We start from the raw sequence: 19755 nt of genomic DNA, 5'->3' as shown, positions 1-19755 counted from the left end.
ACTATGCAGCCATCAAAAGAAATGAAATCTTGCCATTTGCGACGACGTGGATGGAACTAGAGGGTATCATGCTTAGCGAAATAAGTCAATCAGAGAAAGACAACTATCATATGATCTCCCTGATATGAGGGAGAGGAGATGCAACATGGGGGGTTGAGGGGGTAGGAGAAGAGTAAATGAAACAAGATGGGATTGGGAGGGAGACAAACCATAAGTGACTCTTAATCTCACAAAACAAACTGAGGGTTGATGGGGGGAGGGGGTTGGGAGAGGGGGTGGGGTTATGGATATCGGGGAGGGTATGTGCTATGGTGAGTGTTGTGAATTGTGTAAACCTGGCGATTCGCAGACCTGTACCCCTGGGGATAAAAATATATGTTTATAAAGCTGTAAAAAAAAAAAAAAAAAAAGAAAGAAAGGATGAATCCCCAAGTTTTGTAGCAACATGGACGGGACTGGAAGAGATTATGCTGAGTGAAATAAGTCAAGCAGAGAGAGTCAATTATCATATGGTTTCACTTATTTGTGGAGCATAACAAATAGCATGGAGGACAAGGGGAGATGGAGAGGAGAAGGGAGTTGAGGGAAATTGGAAGGGGAGGTGAACCATGAGAGACTATGGACTCTGAAAATGATCTGAGAATTTTGAAGGGGTGGGGGGTGGGAGGTTGGGGGCACCAGGTGGTGGCTATTGTAGAGGGCACGGATTGCATGGAGCACTGGGTGTGGTGCAAAAATAATGAATACTGTTATGCTGAAAAAAAATTAAAAAATTAAAAAAAAAAAAAAACAGATCGTGTCCATCTTTGCTTTAAACTGGGGGGGATTAGCTGGGGTGGTGATGGTTTTAATAATGTGCCCATGAATCCAGGCAAATCCTAAAGTACAGCGACCTATCCACCCTGAAGAAAGGCAGGGCCACAGGTTAAGTTCCACATATCCAGTAGGTTCTGTTTGGAGCTGACCATCTAATGCCAGGTCGCCTTGCCCAATCAGTAGCAAACCAGTCAGTAGCCTGGAGTACTATTATTTGGGAACACATTTCTAATGATAGCCATTCTAGATGTCGTGTGTTATTTGCCCAAGTATCATGTGTATGATTTCTTTGTTTCCAGCATTAAACTGCCTTTTGACTGAGCTGTCCAATAGTGGGTGTGAGCCACAAATATGTATCCCATATTTGATATATGCCATCCTCAGTATAGCAATAAGTAGGGTTTTGGAACTTAGGCCCATATTTGATTGGGGAGTTATGGCTTGACAGCAATCCTCTTTCCTTCCAAATAGCTCCATGGGCATGTAGTATCAGGAAGGCATATTTGGAGTCAGTGTTAATGTTTATTTTTAGGCTTTGGCAACTGCAAAGTGTTAGTGAGCACTACGACATACCTAGCTTTTCTTATTCTTTTTATGAAAACTACTGTCATTAGTAAACCAACTGTCATTCGTATTTTTAACAGGGCATCTTAAATCTGGCCAACTAGAGAAAGCAAGATCAATAACCTCTGAACAGTTTTGCTCTATAGAGAAAGTACAGTGGTCAGGTTCAGGCATACAGGTAACTAGGTTTAAAGTTTGACAAGTTTTAAGTATTATTTCTGGTATATCTGTAAGTATAGCCCAGTATTTAATAAGTCGGCCTCCATCATCCATTGGTGGCCTTTGGCTTCTAAGACAAATCTGGACCTGATGTGAAGTCATTACAGTCAGGGACTGTCCCTTAGTGAGCTCTGAGGCTCTTTTTTATGAGGAGAGGTGTTCTATGCTTCGCTAAAGCATCCATTTGCAATTGCACCTCAACAGAGGTGGCTTCTAGATAAATATGACTAAGGGATGAAACCATTAAGAAGCCCTTTGAGTGGTCCAGCCTTAACAATCCTGATTACAGAGGATCACTGGCAAGTGGGAGAAAACTTGTCAAGAGATAAGGGGAGTCCCACATGCATCATCCAGTCCAATCATAGGGGAATCAATCCTATTTTCCAGTTGTTTACTCACGTGCCATGGGGTTTTGTTATTATCCCCACGAAATAAAAAAGCAAGAAGATCATCTAAATGAGCTATTGTGTAACTTTTCTGAGGTTTACCTCAAATTGTCTAGCTTAGGTATACAAACATTTAAAGACAATCAAATCTAGAATTTAACCTCCATAAAGGGTGTGTTACTAACATGATTTTTCTCTCTAAAATAACCCTCATTTCCAGAGATAGCCAAACAGGACTAATTTATTTGAAAAACAACTCCAGTTTTAACAAACTTGGCCTGTTATTTACATAAGCTCAGCAAGAACAGTGAGTGATCATATAGATCTTTTAGAATCTGCTTTGCTGGAACTTCTTATAAAGAATCTCTAGGTTGAGCTTTTAGTAGCCTCTCTGGGCCAGAAGCCAAGCCACGTACTTGTCATCAAACATGCCTGCAATACCTGTCGATTTGGGCGAATTCTTCTTCCTGAGGTTCCCAAAGTATCCTGCCAGGAAGTGACATTCTTTTTTTTTTTTTTTTTTTAAAGATTTTATTTACTCATTTGACAGAGAGAGAAATCACAAGTAAGCAGAGAGAGAGGGAGAAGCAGGCTGCCCGCTGAACAGAGAGCCTGATACGGGGCTCGATCCCAGGACCCTGAGATCATGACCTGAGCAGAAAGCAGAGGCTTAACCCACTAAGCCACCCAGGCACCCCAGGAAGTGACATTCTTTACTCACCTGGTGAGGCTGCTGGGAACTCTGTAAGCAAGGTATCAGGCCAACAGTCCCAAGGGGCTTTATGGCTCCAGGTTTCAAAAAGTCAACCTTAGTTCCTTTAAGCTATCTGGTCATATCTGAGTCTTTGCATGTCTTTCTCATATATGACATTCCAGTCAAAGCCTTGGTAAAATAACCCATGTTTCCAATGGTGTCCTGTTACAAGGAGAACAGATTCTCATTGAACTTATGCAAATGACTGATTGCCATGGAAGAAAGAATACTTACTGACTGAGACCTTTTGATTTTCAGAGGGTTCAGATAGAGAGAAAAGTTGAATCCTTTGATTTGTTTGCAAATAAATAATTTTACATTTCTGTAAGTCACAGACATTTTAAGAAAAAAGTTTCCTTAGTCTGGAAGAGCAAAAACATTAGAGAACCAGCAATGTCTAAAACAAGAAAAAACATTAAGAGACACAACACTATAATCTTTTAGTTCATTTAGTCCCATGTTACTAACTGGTTTAGTCTGAATGCAGCTTTAGTTAGTTTTGGAAATTCTTACCCATTTCAGTTTTAGGATTTTCAAGTATATCAAATATCTGTATTTGTCCCGAAAGTCCTTTATATGAATCTCCTTTAAGATAAAACTCATTTTACAAGAGAATTAGAACAATTATAAATGACAAAAACTCGGAATGGATATGATTAGAGCTGATGAGACAAGAGTTTATAATTTAGCTGGCAAGGAAATCAGGTTATTTCTGTGACACATAACATTTCCATAATTACAATATCAATGATGATCTCTCAAAACATTAAAACTTTAGGAAATGCATAGAATCTCTAGAATAGTTATAGCATTTTCCCAAATGTAACCCAAGGTTTATCATTGGTTTAGCAGTACTTCATGAGTAACTTAGCATACCAAGGAAAAGCCTGAGTTAAAGAGATTTACAACTTAAATCTTGTCAACATTTGCTAAAATCGTATAAAGTTTTAAAGCACATGCCTAAATATAATTAGGGAATATACTTATCCCTGATATAGGCAAAATGAGAAAGTGTTTTTTTCTGGACAGGCAAAGAGAAAACCATTTACATTTTCTTAACAGCAGATCAGTTAATCTAAGAAAACTTTGTCCTTTTTGAACAGAGAGAATTTCAGTCTTATACCAATGTACCTTTAAAACCCATTCATTTCAATCTTAGTCCATCCTGACCATAGCTAAAATTCCTTTTCTGAAGATTTCCCTTCATAAATCTTCTACAGCTTTCCTTTGCATTCAGGTTTTGTCCCAAGTCATCTCCTTCCAAACAACCATCTCATTTAGGATAAAATTACCTTCTTTTACCTTCAACAAAATGTACTCCCATTCCTTAAATCTTTATTACATATCTTCTACTCTTCCACAGAGTTGCTTTCTTTATTTTCATCAGTCTTAGAGTTAGCAGAATTTTGTACTCTCAGAAACACCTTAATCTCTAGTGAAGACTAAGTATTAACCAATTGTGAACTGTTACAACAGAATTCTTCAGATGGCAAATTTATGAATCAGTTAAGTGCAAAACATGTTTACCAACAGATTTAAATACTCTTAGTTTCTTTGCAGTAAGAAGTCAAAAGCACAAACCTACATCCAGTAATTAATGACTTAGCATTTTATCCTGTTTGGTTAAGACCTAGATGTCCATAATTTAATTCCATTTGTCATCCAAGCAAAACTAAACTTTCAGGTTACCAAAGACTTTGAAAGCTATCTCAGCAATTACCCATTAAAACTTTGAGACAGACAATTAACCATCAGTTTAGTCATTTCTTTGCTAACAAATTTTAACAAATAACACGAGCTTATTTGACCTTCAGTAAACTTTGATAGGATAAAAGCTTCACATTTACTGCTGTAACTTCAAAGACATGTCTATCTTAGTTAAACCAACAAACTTAACTTAGATCAAATACTGATTTACATTCCACCTGGGCCCACTCCACTTTGAATGTTTACCTGAGACACGGATGGGAAGGTCTGGAGTGGGGGATGTTAGGTCCAGGGGCTGCTCTTCTTGCTCCTTGACAGTGAAGAGAGAAGGAGCCGTGGTGCATGATCTAGAGGCTGGTCATGCAGGCTGCACGCACGTCGGTGCAGAAACAGGATAAGTGGGAAACAGAGGAAACAACGTGCTGCCAGGAGGCAGAGAAAGGATTCCCGGTTTTAGAGCTCATCAGCCCCAACAGAGGGGCAGACACTATGCTTTTCCACCAACAAGGGGGGAGGGGTTAAGTGGTCCAAGTAGGGCCAGAGAAGACAGGGAAACTTCCCTGAAACAAAGGGAGTTTCGACAGCTGCTTGGGAATATTCCTTATGGACTCTGTCTTGAGTTAGACTAACCCCAGTTGGCTCCAGTTATAGCCATTAACACGGGAAATGAGTGAGGGAGAAGCCCCCACATCTATTAAGAGGAACACAGAGAGATAAAGTCAGAGTCCCCTTTGCTAGGGATGGCCCAGCAACCTGGGTTTACTAGAAGAAGGCTTATTTATGTAATTATCATCCAGTATGTCAGGAGGAAGTTTACTAGCTGACTCATTTAGGCAAACATATTTTGCAAAAGCCCCTAGTTTGGGGTCCTGGTGCAGAGCAGTGAAGGCCTAGGTATGAGCAATGAAGGTACCCTGATTCATTTGCTCTGTTTCCTGCAGAGGAGATCTAATGGAGGCCGTGCAGTGTTACAGGAGCTCAACCCTTTTCTAAGTTTTGCAATCCAAATTATTTCCAGTGGGTTAAAAGACACCCCAAGGTAGAGACCTTGGGAACTGAAGAAGCCTACTGAGGCCATGCTCCCAGAAAAGTAAAGAAGGTCCATTACCAAATCCCCCCCGACTCCTGGGTGGCATCCTATGCAGGATAAGTCAGAGGTTCCCGTGTGTCAAAAGTGACCGGGGGCATCCCTCAACAAAAATCGCTATTGATCACCATCCTGCCTTCCCCGGGAAGGCATTCCTGCCGTAAAAGGCCCTGGAGGGGTGCCGGGAAGGCATTCCTACCCTAAAAGGCCCTGGAGGGGTGCCGGCATCCCTCCCCTTCCCTATCGCATCCTAGGCTGTTGATGAGTGCCTGGTGAATGGACCAAAATACTGTGCCATGCAATGCCATCGTCTGTCCTGAAGACTGCATACTGTTTTGCCATTTTAACCCATGGAAATACTAGAAAATTTTGGCAAAGGGAAATTACCCAATTTCATAGATTTAAGTAGTTAGCAGAAGGAACTGACAAGAAACAGTAAAGACTGAAATCCATCATGGTCTATGTGACATTCCAACACATATGGTCCTAGCAGCCAACTTCCCCAGGAAACGGTCCCTGGTTGTGTTTTAATTCAATTGGGTACTGGTTTTGGCCAGCTCCCAGTGGAGGTCTCTCGGCCAGAAGTGGCTAGATCAGGGATGTGGAGGGGATCACATTAGCTCAATCAGGAGGAAACCTCACATGGGAGTCTTAAGATTGGCAGCCATCCTAGTGACTTAGGTGTCTGTCCCGTGCCCAAGAGAGACAACTTTATATAAGAACAGGAATAAAGAGAGGGTATCAAGTTTCTGGGTCTTATTGCCATTCCGGCCAGGGTACTAACTTACAGTCAAGAGGCAGGCACTCTCCTCCCTGTAGAGCAGCCACGGGCTAGTGGATTACAACCTGAGCAATTGACATGCAAGTGTTCCAATAAGACCATACTCCTTGAAAAGCCCCTGAAATGAGAGTAAAGGAAGAAAAGAGAAAGTACTCACCAATTTTGCACCAAAGCTCAGAGTCCAAATGTAAAGACTCACAGTCCCTTTGTGGTCACCAAATGATGAAGTTCTAGAACCTAGGTGAGGTTCAGTGGGGTGAGGTCCAGAGCCAATGACCAAGAAAGAATTCTTGAGACATCTTTGGTGTAAAATGGTGGTTTATTAAAGCACGGGGACAGGACCCATGGGCAGAAAGAGCTGCTGCCCCGGGCATGTGAGGAGTGGCTGGTTATATACACAGGAGTTGGGTAGGTGAGGACAAAGGGGTGTTCAGAAGGGCTATTGGGGTAAAGAAGACTGTCAGGATATTGAAGGCCTGGTTACTATCAAGCCAAGGCCGATTTCCCTCTAATGAGGCACTAACATAAAGACAGTTGGGAGTCTCCCGGTGGAATGTCACATTCCTGCTATCAAGCGTCCTTGTTAGTGAGATTTAGATTTAGAAGAAATTTAACTTTATTTACTTTTCCTTCTACCTCAGCCTCCTTCAGTTTTGTTTATGGAGGGGAGGGTGACATTAGGGCTTGAGGAACTGAGTTATGTGCCTCTGGAAATTGGGCTATTGATAAGGTAACTTCTTTGTTGTAAATCTCAAGGACATTTGTAAACCGAGGGAGACTCCTGCCTTGCAGGATTGTGATCTCTGCAAGTGAACTATTTGTTTTTCTTTTAGGGCAGTCAGGGGTGCCTGAGGAATGTGACACATATTACGAGGGGAAGCGGGTGGAGGGGGGTGCAAGGTGCCAGCTTTTGCTTTGTCCTCAGCCAGCCTCCTGCTCCCTCATCAATGGTGCAACCAGAAAGGAATTTCTTTCAGTGAGGCTGACACCGGGAAGGCAGTGGATTAGTGGCCCAAAGTCGGCCTCCGAAGTCCCGAAAATACTTCCTGGTTTTATATAAGGAAAATGTGGGACAGAAGTCGGTGTAGGTGCAGGTGTTCAGCCAAGGTCAAGCCAGTCGCTGTTTTGGGGTCATTCACGTGGAGTCTTGCAGGCTCTGGGCGGTCCTTATTGCTTTGAGGGGTAGTTTCATTCCCATCTGGCTTGCCTTGCCCGCAGGGTCTTTTGCCTCAGTTAGGAGATAGACTGAAAAGACCTTAATCTGTTAGAAAATACAGACTGATGTTAAAAAAAAAAAGTCAAAAAATGAGGCAATTGAAGTCCTCCTTCATTTGACCCATGTGAACATTCAAAGACACTTCTATTTTAAAATGAAAAAGGTGCCTGCCATGAAAAAGGTACAAAATTTACTAGTCTTAGAAGCTGGATCTGAGGTTGTTTTCCGGTAGGTGAAATAAGTTAAGCTGAACTGTCTAGATGACTTAAGCTTTTAAGATTTTTTTTTTTTTAATTTGACAGAGAGAGATCACAAGTAGGCAGAGAGGCAGGCAGAGAGAGAGAGAGAGGAAGGGAAGCAGGCTCCCTGCTGAGCAGAGAGCCCGATGTGGGGCTCGATCCCAGCACCCCGGGATCATGACCTGAGCCGAAGGCAGAGGCTTAACCCACTGAGCCACCCAGGCGCCCCAAGATGACTTAAGCTTTTAAAAACGTGTATTTGTGGAGAAGATACTGAAGACGTGTTATTTGTCCTTGGCAAGTCAGGTTCCAAATGACCTTTTTACCCCTTTTTTTTCTTTGATAAGAATACCTCCCTGCAATCTGTACTTTAAAGAGGTGGGCTGGGAAAGCCCCCCAGAACACCAGACAGGACACTGAACATGCACATTATAAAGGCACAGGATAAAACCACAGGCGCTCCCTCGTATGACTTCTGTCCCCTTAAAGCCAGAAGGTTTACACTTACCAGGCTTTTGAGATAAACAGGGGACTGGTAAAAAGGACTGGCCATCTTTGAATTGTTCCTGGAATCACGCTGCTAGTCCTGTAAAGACTGGGTTTGGAAAACCAAGACAGCTGTTTTCAGCCCCTCAGAAAATGGAGTTGCCGCCTAACTGGTATCAAGGACTGACACCGCCATCCACCTGTGGGAATAGCTTTCCCTTTGGGTATATTTAGCTTGGAAGGAGAAGACCTAAAAAGAAAAAAAAAAAAAATCCCTCTGAGACTCTGAGTATCAGCTTCCAGTTTTACCAAATTTCTGATTCTAGAGTTATTAAGTCCTCTCAGACATCTGGTCCGGTTCCAGCCAGGACAAACAGCGAATATTCGGGGCAGTGTTAAACAACCTTGTAGACCTAAGAGGCCTCCTCGAAGAGAGTTATGTAAAACGTTGTATCGTCACAAGATCTAGAGTCACTGTCAAAGATAGCGGAAGAAGGGACTGACAAACTGCACGTCCAAGGTGGAAAGAAAGCCAAGCCTCCTTCGTAGACACAAAAGGAGACAATCAAGAAGGAAATAGTTACTCCCAGGACAGAGAGAATCAATAACCCATGGGTCTATATGTGGAAAGGAGGGGAAAGTATGGATTTTTTTTTTTAAGATTTTATTTATTTATTTGACAGACAGATCATAAATAGGCAGAGAAGCGGGCAGAGAGAGAGGAGGAAGCAGGCTCCCCGTTGAGCAGAGAGCCCAATGCGGGGCTCGATCCCAGGACTCTGGAATCATGACCTGAGCTGAAGGCAGAGGCTTTAACCCACTGAGCCACCCAGGCGCCCTACAGTATGGATTTTTACTACCCCCTCCTGCTGGGTTCAAAAGCTAATCTATTTATAAAAACTCTGGAGGATCCCCCCAGGGCTTAAGAAATGCTTTAGCATTTCTCCAGGACTGAGAGATACCTCGAGAGGATCGCCAGTAGCCTGCAATGGTCTGACTTCAAAGGTCACTGTTAATAATAGTCTCTTCAGAGCAGAAAGGCAGTCCAGCCTGAGGCTCACTAAGGTGAGTCCTTGAATGAAGGAGAGAGGGTAGCAGTAAGAGTTACCGCAGTTTTAGTGTCTTGCTTTTGGTTCCTTTTCTCTTTTTTCATTAGCTTTTTGTAATGAATCTTCCAGTGGAACTATTTTGGAATTTTGAGACCTTCTGGAGGCTTCTGCATGCCAGTTAAAACAGGTACCCCATTCTGTTTAATTTGGGAACTCTTGCTTTCAAGAGCACTTCTTAAATGAATGATCTTGTCTGACTGGAATGTTCCCCATAATAGCCATTGCAATTCTACATGATTTTTGGTAAAACTTTTTATCTTGCTGGACACCTGCCACTTCCAGGACTGTAGTTCTTAGACATAAAATGAGCAGGTGTTCAGCCCCAGAAGATGGCTTGCTCAGCTCTCTGGAAGCAAAGAGTCCTATTCCTTTTAGTTAGGCCTTTGGATTTCTCAAAGCTAAACTCATACCTCGGAAGGACTTGCTGCTGGCTTAGGGACTGTGTCTAACTGTGTGCCTCATCACACAGAAGTGTTCTTGAGCTTGGCTGGTGACCTAGTGTCAATCTAATCTGATCCATGACCAAGCATCCTAACGCAAGAGTCTGAGTTGGATGGCAAATGCTCTAATAGCTCTTAGATGTCCCACCCAAGCCCACCAATTTTTGCAGCGTTTTGCCCTCCAAGATCCCCACTAGCAATGGCCTTTATTTATATAAAACAAGACAGACAAACATGTACCCCAACAAACCAGTAACCAAAACATGGTGCTGCAGACCAACCAAGAGAAGGCCATGCATACCACTAGCAGTCCCCTGTGTGGACTAAACCAGCAGACTCCATTTAGGGTGACCATGGACAGGAACTGAGAAGGGATTCCAACACGGAACTGTAGACTGAACCAAGGGCTGAGAACTCGTGCTCTGTTGGAGCCTCCTGCCCATCCAGACGGACCTGTCCACCCTAGACTGGAAAGTCAGTTAGATTAGTAGTTTGAACGCAAGGAGCACAGCTGAAACTGCAAGGCACTCACCAATGGCCCTCAGAAATGGGGAGAAAAAACATGAATTCAGAAGGCCTTCTAGCACACCACAGCTGTTAGCTTCAGATCCCTACACTGCCACCAAATCCCTTAAAAAACAATTCCACTGAGTCAATGGGAAGATCTCATTGGCTTTATTTAAGGATTCATGAATCAGATACCACCCCACCCAGCAAGAAGAGGGGAGCTCTTGGGAGCTTTACAAATGGAAGATGTTTATAGGAAAGAAGACAGGGCAAGAAGGTTATTAGCCAAAGGAAAGGACTATTCAGGCAAGGTTGCTTTTCCTTAGGAGAAGAGCCACCATCTTACAGATTGCCACATCTTCATTTGAAGGATAGAGAGGGCCCATGGAGCAGGCTCATTAGCACCCATCGGAAAATTCCTCTGGCCTGTTAAAATTACATTTCTTGGGAAGGTTGAAATTATATTAGGTATTAAGCCCCAGTTTGGGGACTCAGCCTAAGTGACACAATATGGGGCCTGTGGCTTTCTTCTTAACAACAATATTGGAATGAAGATAAACAAATAGATAATTGGCTCAGAATAGAGGGCCCAGAAATAAAACTATATGCAGGGGCACCTGGGTGGCTCAGTGGGTTAAAGCCTCTGCCTTTGGCTCAGGTCATGATCCCAGCGTCCTGGGATCGAGCCCTGCATGGGGCTCTCTACTCTGCGGAGAGCCTGCTTCCTCCTCTCTCTGCCTTCCTCCCTGCCTGCTTGTGATCCCTCTCTCTGTCAAATAAATAAATAAAATCTTTTAAAAAAAAACAAAACTACATGCACACGGTCAGTTGTTTTTTGTTTAGTTGGTTGGTTGATTGGTTGGGGTTTTTTGAGAGAGAGTGCATGCGAGAGCAGGGTGGGGAGGGACAAAGAGAGAGTGAGAGAGAGAATCTCAAGCAGGCTCCGTGCTTAGCTCAGAGCCCAAGGCAGGGCTCAGTCTCAGGATCCTAAACTCAGGATCTGAACTGAGATCAAGAGTTGGACACTTGGGGCGCCTGGGTGGCTTAGTTGGTTAAGCAACTGCCTTCGGCTCAGGTCATGATCCTGGTCCCAGGATCAAGTCCCGCATCAGGTTCCCTGCTCTGCAGGGAATCTGCTTCTCCCTCTGACCCTCCCCCTCTCTCATGCTCTCTCTCATTCTCTCTCAAATAATAAATAAATAAAATATTTAAAAAAAATAGAGTTGGACACTTAACCGACTGAGCCACCCAAGCACCGCCATGGTCAAGTGATTTTTAATGAAAGTACCAAAGTAATTTCGTGGGGTTAGTCTTTTCAACACATGGTGCTAAAATAAGTGGAAAGACATAGAGAAAAAGTGACTCTTGGTGATTTTGTACCAGGACTCTTACCTCAGACCACACACAAAAAGTAATTCAAAGGGACACCTCGGTGGCTTAGTCAGTTAAATGTCTGCCTTCAGCTCAGGTCATGATCCCAGGGTCCTGGGATCGAGCCCTACATCGGGCTCCCTGCTCAGTGGGGAGTCTGCTTCCCCCTCTCCCTCTGCCTGCTGCTCCCCCTGCTTGTGCTCTCTCACTCTCTGACAAAGTGTCTTTTTTTTTTTTTAAGAAGTGTATAGTTCTAGAAATTAGATTAATGAGTGCCTATATGGGTTGGAGATTGATCAGAAGGGGGTTTGAGGGTACTTTCTGGGATGATAGAAATGGTCTATACCTTGAAAGGGGTGGTGGTTGCTTGAACATCTGTATTTGTTAAAGGTTCCTAATTGCATGTTTAAGATTTGTACATTTCATGCTATATAAATTTTACTTCAGTAAAAATAAAAGGAATCCCTTATATTCTGATCTAGACAGAGTGGCAAGATGTTTCAGCTTTAAAAAGAAAGCAGGCTGTAGAGCAGTATGCTGTATAGTACCTTTTGCATGAAAAGGAGGATATATCCTAAGTATAATTTAGGTGTTTATATACGTATAAGTGTGCGTGTGTGTGTGTGTGTATGTGTGTGTGTGTGTATGTATATATATATATATATATATATATATATATATATATATACCTATTTGTTTGTGTAACTGTTAAACATAGCCTGTAGGGTGTAGTCAGAAAACAACTTTATTTTTATGGGGGTTTTCTTTTTAGTTTTGTTTTTTTTATTGAAGCATAACATATAATTATGTTAGTTTCAGGTAAACAGCATATTGATCCAACAATTCTATACATTACTCAGTGCTCAGCATGATAAGTGTACTTACCATCTATTACCAAAGTTATTCCAATATTATTGACTGTATTCCCTATGCTGTACTTTTCATCTCCGTGATTTATTTATTTTATAACTGGGTTTTTGTACCTCTTAATCCCCTTTTATCTATTTCACTATCCCCCTACCCACCTACCCTCTGACAACCCTCAGTTTGTTTTCTGTATTTATGAGTCTGTTTTATGGGTGTTTCTTTGTTCATTTTTTTGTTTTTGTTTTTAGATTCCACAGATAAGTGAAATCAAATGGTATTTATCTTTCTCTCACTGACTTATTTCATTTAGCATAATAACCTCCAGGTCCATCCATGTTCTCACAGATGGCAAGATGTCATTCCTTTTATTGCTGAGTAATACTCCATTGTTTAAATACACCACCTCTTCTTCATCCATCTATTGATGGACACGGGTTGCCTCCTATCTTGGCTTTTGTAATGCTGCAAAACCCTAGGGCCATATATGTACGTTAGCATTTTTGTTTCTGGCGGGGGGCGGGTGTTGGTAAACACCCAGTAGTGGAATTACTGGGTAATATGGGAATTTTATTTTTAATTTTGTGAGGAACCTCCATACTGTTTCCCATAGTAGCTGCACCTGTTTACATTCCCAGCAACAGTGCACAAGGGTTCCTTTTTCTCCACATCCTCACCAATGTTTTATTTCTTGTCTTTTGATTCTAGCCATTCTGATAGGTAAGGTAACATTTCGCGGTGATTTTGGTTTGCATTTCCTTGATGATTAGTGATGTCGAGCATCTTTGAGTGTATCTTGTGTCATCTGTATGTCTTCTTTGGAAAACTCCCTGTGCAGGTCTTCTGCCTGTGTTTTAATTGGATTATTTGGGTTTTTTTGGTGTTGAATAAGTTCTTTATCTATTTTAGATACTACCCTTCTATCATATATTATTTGCAAATACCTTCTCCCATTCGGTAAATTGCCTTTTTTGGTTGTTGTTGATGGCTTCCTTCACTGTGCAGAAGCTTTTTGTTTTGCTATAGTTCCAATAGTTGAGGTATGCTTTTGCTTCCCTTACCTGAGGAGATGTAGCTAGAAAGATGTCGCTAAGACCAATGTCAGAGAAATTACTGCCTATGTTTTCTTTGAGTAGTTTTATGGTTTCGTATATCATCTTTAGGTCTTTAATCCATTTTGAGTTTATGTTTGTGTGTAGTGTTAGAAAGTGAACCAGTTTCATTCTTTTACATAGAATTTCTGTTTTCCAAGCACCATTTATTGAGAGACTGTCTTTTCTCTGTTGTATATTCTTCCCTCTTTTGTTGTCGATTAATTAACCATAAACGTTGGATTTATTTCAGGGCTTTCTGCTCTGTTCTCTTGATCTGTGTGTCTGTTTTTATGCCAGTAACATACTGTTTGGGTTACTACACACTTGTAGTCTATCTTGAAATCTAGGATTGTGACACCTCCAGCTTTGTTCTTCTTTCTCAAGATCGCTTTGGCTATTCAGGGTCTTTTGTGGTTCTGTACACACTTGAGGATTATTTGTTCTTGTTCTATGAAAAATGCTATTGGTATTTTTATAGGGATTGCACTGGACCTGTGGATTGCTGGACCTGGACATTTTGACAATATTAATTTTTCCAGTCCATGAGCATGGAATATCTTCTCATTTGTGTTGTTTCAGTTTCTTTCATCTATATTTTATAGTTTTCAAAGATTAGGTCTTTTACCTCCTTGGTTAAGTTAGTGTCTAGGTATTTTATTCTCTTCGGTGGAGTTGTAAATGGCATTGTTTTCCTAATTTCTCTTTCTCTGTTTCTACTTTCTTTCTGTCTCTTTAAACTTATTCAGTGGGGCTAAGTTTTTTTCTTTGTCCCTGTCTGAAAACCCAGTTCCCAGGACTGCTCTGGTTACTTTTAAGTAATAATTACTTAGTCACTTTAAATGGTAAGAGATACTTTCCATTCAGTAATTAAAATGTTCAGCGCAATATGATAGACTTCAGACTTGACTGACAGTTGAAACTTTTCCCTCCTGGAGCTTGGGCCAGGAGCAGATGGGAAGGCTTTGGTCAGGGAAGGGGGCTGCAGTCCTCTCTCTCCTCCTCCTCACCTCTTCCTCTCACAGGCTGCTAAAACAGGCTTCTGACTCGGGGTTGGTACAGCAAAAGTGAAGAGGCCTGAGAAGGAACAGGAGCATTTTTATTGGACCGATAATAGAACACGTTCTGGGTTCTTCTGGAGACTTCCCATCACTCTGGCTTACTCAGCTGCAGTGTTCCCACATAATCAAATGCATCTCTGCCCTGGCTGGTCATTTGCTAAGTCTTCCCTGGTCCTGGGACAGTAAGCAGCCACTTCCAACTTCTTTCTGCTAACGGCTCCACAGTTTCCCATGTAACTGTCTTGGACACCAAGCACACTACTCTTCACTTCTCAGGGCTCAGACTTCAACCTGTGGGGCCATCTGATCCCTCTGAGTTTTCTAGGAAATCCTTCTCCTCTGACTTAGGAATGGTATCTCTAACCCTCTTTCCCTTGGGGACAGGAATGGATTCACATGAATATTCTCTCTCTCAAAAAACAAAAACAAAGCAAACAAATGAAAAACTCTTTAGAATTGCTCTTTTACATGATTCATGTACTATCAACACCTGTACAGAGTCAGCTTTACTGTGTATCCAAATAAAAAATAAAACCAAGGTATCAAGAATGTAGACTATGACAGATGAATTTAACAATATAAACGTACGACATAACCTCAACTGAAGAGAAAAGAGAGAAAAGGAGCTGACCTAAGTAACTTTGGAAAACAGCTTTGTGGCTAAATACTGTGAACTAAAGACAAAAATAACTACGTAAGCGCCATGCTCTAATTGGTAAGTTCATTTCTCATGGGGTTACTAGTTAGCATTCTGAAAGTACATACTCGGGTTGATTATAAGAGGACCTAGGATCAGTGACACCCCAGTAGAACGAGCATACCTAGTACCCAGATATTAGTATCTAAATACCATTTTCCAAGGGCTCCTTGGAGATTTGACTGATTTTAGGGCTTGGATAAGGAAAATACAACATAAGGGTGGCATAATCTTGCAGAACCTGAAAGTGAGGATGTACTTAAGGAAATAAAAACAGGTGGGGCATGTCAAAATTACCCAGGGCCAGCCTGAAAGACCTTCTAGTGGCCAGAGCTGGAATGATTTGAGCAAAAGAATAACGATCATAATGGATTAAAACCTAAGAATAGGGGCGCCTGGGTGGCTCAGTGGGTTAAGCCGCTGCCTTCGGCTCAGGTCATGATCTCAGGGTCCTGGGATCGAGTCCCACATCGGGCTCTCTGCTCAGCAGGGAGCCTGCTTCCCTCTCTCTCTCTCTCTCTGCCTGCCTCTCCGTCTACTTGTAATCTCTCTCTGTAAAAAAAAAAACAAAAAAACAAAAAACAACCCTAAGAATAAAGTAAATATCCACAATTGAATAAATAGATGGGGGTGGGGGAGGGCATGGGGATAAATCTTTATAGAAGAATCCCAAATAATGTATGTGGATACTTCCCACTTAATTTCCCTCCCCTTGAGAGTGGGCTGGGCTTAGTGACTCAATCCCAAAGAATCTAGAAACATAGTGACAGGACAGTGGAGAAACCTGACAGATACCAGCCACCCGAGCCAAGGGATCAAGGTTAACTTCACCGTGATGTCATGTTGCTATCCTGTTCCCTAATATGATTGTATGGAAAGAGCACTTCACCTCTGTGGTGTTCTTCCCCAAATCTGTAACTGCAGTCTAATTATGAGAAATATGAGGAACGATTTACTGAATACCTGATCATGAATCTTCAAAAGTGTCAAGATCATGGGAAACAAAGAAAACCTAAGAAATTGTCATGGACCAAAGGAGATATAAGAGCTAAATGCTCCATGATATCTGGATTCTGGAAGAGGAAAAAAAAAAAGGACATTAGTGAAAAGTGGTAAAATCCAAGTTAAGACTGTAGTTTAGTTAATAGTATAGTACCAAGGCTCATTTCTTAATTTTCACAAATGTACTATAGTTATGTTGTGTACGATGTTACGGGAAGGTGAGTGAGGTGTACACAGGAACTCTCCATAGCATCTCTGCAAGTTTTCTGTAACTCGAAAATTTCTCCAAAATTAGAAGTTTATTTTCTAAAATGTTCTTTTAATCTCCAACTCCCAGTCCTTTTACAGTCTCAGTGTGGGTGAGGGGTTTAAGAATAATCAGTTTCCTGGGCACCTGGGTGGCTCAGTTGGTAAAGCGACTGCCTTCAGCTCAGGTAATGATCCTGGAGTCCTGAGATCGAGTCCCGCATCGGGCTCCCTGCTCATCGGGGAGTCTGCTTCTCCCTCTCACCCTCCCCTATCATGCTGTCTCTCTCTTTCAAGTAAATAAATAAAATCTTTTTATTTATTCTTTTTAAAGATTTTATTTATTTATTTGACAGAGAGAGATCACAAGCAGGCAGAGAGGCAGGCAGAGAGAGAGGAGGAAGCAGGCTCCCCGCCGAGCAGAGAGCCCGATGCGGGACTCGATCCCAGGACTCCGAGACCACGACCTGAGCCGAAGGCAGCGGCCTAACCCGCTGAGCCACCCAGGCGCCCCAAATAAAATCTTTTAAAAAAAAAAATTAAGAGCAAGTTTTCTAACCCTTTTTTGTTGGGGGGGGAGCCTGCATGGTGGGGTCTAACATCTCATTTTGGAGTGTAATTTCTACTATCTACTATCTCAAAGATAGCTTCAGCTGTGAACTTCCATTTAAATTTCCTATTACATTCACATATGTTTTAAAAAGTCTCTAGAATGTTACATTGAGGGGCACCTGGCTGGCTCAGTCAATAGAGCATGCAACTCTTGATCTCAGGGCTATGAGTTTGGGCCCCATGTTGGGGGTAGAGTTTACTTTAAAAAAAAATAGGGGATCCTGGGTGGCTCAGTCAGTTAAGCAACCAGCTGTTGATTTCGGCTCAGGTCATGACCTCAGGGTCCTGGTATCAAGCCCTGTGCTGTGCTCCCTGCTGAGTGGTTAGTCTGCTCCAGGATTCTCTCCCTCTCTCTTTATCTTTCTTTCCCCCCTTCCCCACCCTTCCCTGCCCCTGCTCAGACGTGGGTGCTCTCTCTCTAAAATAAGTAAATCTTAAATAAAAAAGAGAAAAAAATAGAATGATATGCTAGAAACCAAATGACATGTCTGCAAAGAAATCTGTTTTTCCTCAAAGAGAAAAAAATGGCCATTCTCTCCATTTATTCTGTTGTACCTTTCGGAATTTGAGCCATGTGAATGTATTACACCTTCAAATTTTTTAATTAGGGAAAAGCTGCTTATTTGTATTACCCTCCTCTGGAATCACTGTTCAGTGACTCAGGGGCTATTTCTGTAAGGTGGTGACTTCCTGAGAAGGATTCTTCCGTGGGTTCTACTATGTGATCATTCAAAGTTCAGGAGCCATTTTTTTCTTCATGACCATCTAATACCATTTGCATTTGTGTTCTCCCATGTTTCACCTTCACACATTTCAAAAAAGCACTTGGTTTTTGGCAGTTTGTTGAATAATTTGGCACTTCGTGGGTTGGGATTATTTCTGCTATTGGGACCCAAGGAGGGAAAGGAAGGACCCTGTGAAGGTGCTTGTGGCCTCATGAAGAGTCGTTAGAATGGACATCCCTGAGCATTTTTTTTTTTAAAGATTTCATTTATTTATTTGAGAGAGAGACAGTGAGAGACAGCATGAGCAAGAAGAAGGTCAGAGGAGAAGCAGACTCCCCATGGAGCTGGGAGCCCGATGTGGGACTCGATCCCAGGACCCCGGGATCATGACCTGAACCGAAGGCAGTCGTCCAACCAACTGAGCCACCCAGGCGTCCCATCCCTGAGCATTTTTATATTTCAGGAGGAGGCCCCCGGAAGGTCAGCTTTTTCATATGCCCAAGGCAGCTGTCAACCACAGCTTTCTCCACACAGTCCTCACTCCCAAGTACTCATTCTGTTTGGAGCAAGCCTTACTCGCCTCCTTAAAGAGGATAGAATAAAGCAGGGCATTTCGTTGGCACAGCGTCCTATCGAAACAGCCCTGTGTCTAACAGTTCCTTAAAGACATGCATACTGGGGCGCCTGGGTGGCTCAGTGGGTTAAAGCCTCTGCCTTCAGCTCGGGTCATGATCCCAGGGTCCTGGGATGGAGCCCCACATTGGTCTCTCTGCTCAGCGGGGAGCCTGCTTCCTCCTCTCTCTCTGCCTGCCTCTCTGCCTGCTTGTGATCTCTGTCTGTCAAGTAAATAAATAAAATCTTTAAAAAAAAAAAAACATGCATACTTAAAAAGTGTAATTTCTGATGTTGATAATAACTAGATTTACATAGAAAAGCAAAATATATGGATATTAATAAAGTCATAGAAATACATTATTTTTACAGATTTACACATTTCCATGAAATATTTTGGAGACAGTCATATGTGTCATCATTTTTTTATCTTTGAGGTAAAAATTGTTTTTCTTTTTCTAAAATATATGTTAAGTTTTTTGAGAGCTGCAATGTGCCCTGAATAAATCATTATCTTTGAGGTAAAAATTGTTTTTTTTTTTCCAAAATATATGTTAAGTTTTTTGAGAGCTGCAATGTGCCCTGAATAAATCAGAGAGGAACTAAAAAAAAAAGAAGAAGAAGAAGAAGAAGACATGCCGCTCCTATGTGGGCGTTGGTAGTTTGTATGTCTCCGAAGGGCCATGGGAGAATCAGACGTCACCCTCCAAGTGTAGATTTCTGGTTTCTCTGGGTCCCCATTATCGTTCCCTGCCCAGAGCATCAGCTGACTACTGGAGCAGAGCACAGTTGCCCGGCTTTCTAAAAGTGTACCTTGCAAACAGGTTGCTAAACTTCTTTTTATTGCTGCAGATCTTCTGTTCTCTTGGCTGTTGAGAATTTTAAATAAACATGGGTTTTTTAAGTCAAGTAATTAAATAAACATCTCTGTCATTTGTTCTTTCCTTTGTAGCAAGTCTTTCCCCTTGTTTAACCGATGCGTCCCTCAAACGCCTGAGTGCTACTCCTTGTTTGCATCTGTTTTGATAAATGATGTCGACATCCTCCATCGAATTCTGAGTGGAATAATGTCGGGAAGAGACACAATTCTCGGCCTGTGTATCTTTGCATTAGGTAATTTTCCATTAATTTTCTTACAGTGACTGTGCTGAAGTTTCTAGCAC

The 19755-nt window shown here is 42.1% G+C and overlaps 1 protein-coding gene and 1 long non-coding RNA gene across 7 annotated transcripts in view; both read left to right on the top strand.

The window, feature by feature from the left end:
• SLC44A3 (solute carrier family 44 member 3) overlaps positions 1–19755 on the top strand; it is a 113937-nt gene that overhangs the window by 18931 nt on the left and 75251 nt on the right. For all 6 annotated transcript variants that reach the window (XR_007126606.1, XR_007126605.1, XM_047725767.1 and 3 more), the window contains one exon: positions 19545–19705. Coding sequence is in view for 4 of the 6 variants with exons in the window: in XM_047725767.1 (XP_047581723.1) it covers positions 19545–19705 (161 nt within the window). In the remaining 2 variants the exon portion in view is untranslated. The remainder of the gene's footprint in view (positions 1–19544; positions 19706–19755) is intronic.
• Positions 1514–14603, top strand: LOC125097768 (uncharacterized). Its single transcript, XR_007126607.1, has 4 exons — positions 1514–1705; positions 1751–1933; positions 5604–5609; positions 14589–14603. It is a non-coding gene; the product is annotated as an uncharacterized LOC125097768 (long non-coding RNA).

Source organism: Lutra lutra, chromosome 4 (genome assembly GCF_902655055.1).
Source record: "Lutra lutra chromosome 4, mLutLut1.2, whole genome shotgun sequence".
Lineage (NCBI taxonomy): Eukaryota > Metazoa > Chordata > Mammalia > Carnivora > Mustelidae > Lutra > Lutra lutra.
Note: the sequence above shows the minus strand (reverse complement) of the source record. Positions and strands in the feature narration are given on the sequence as shown.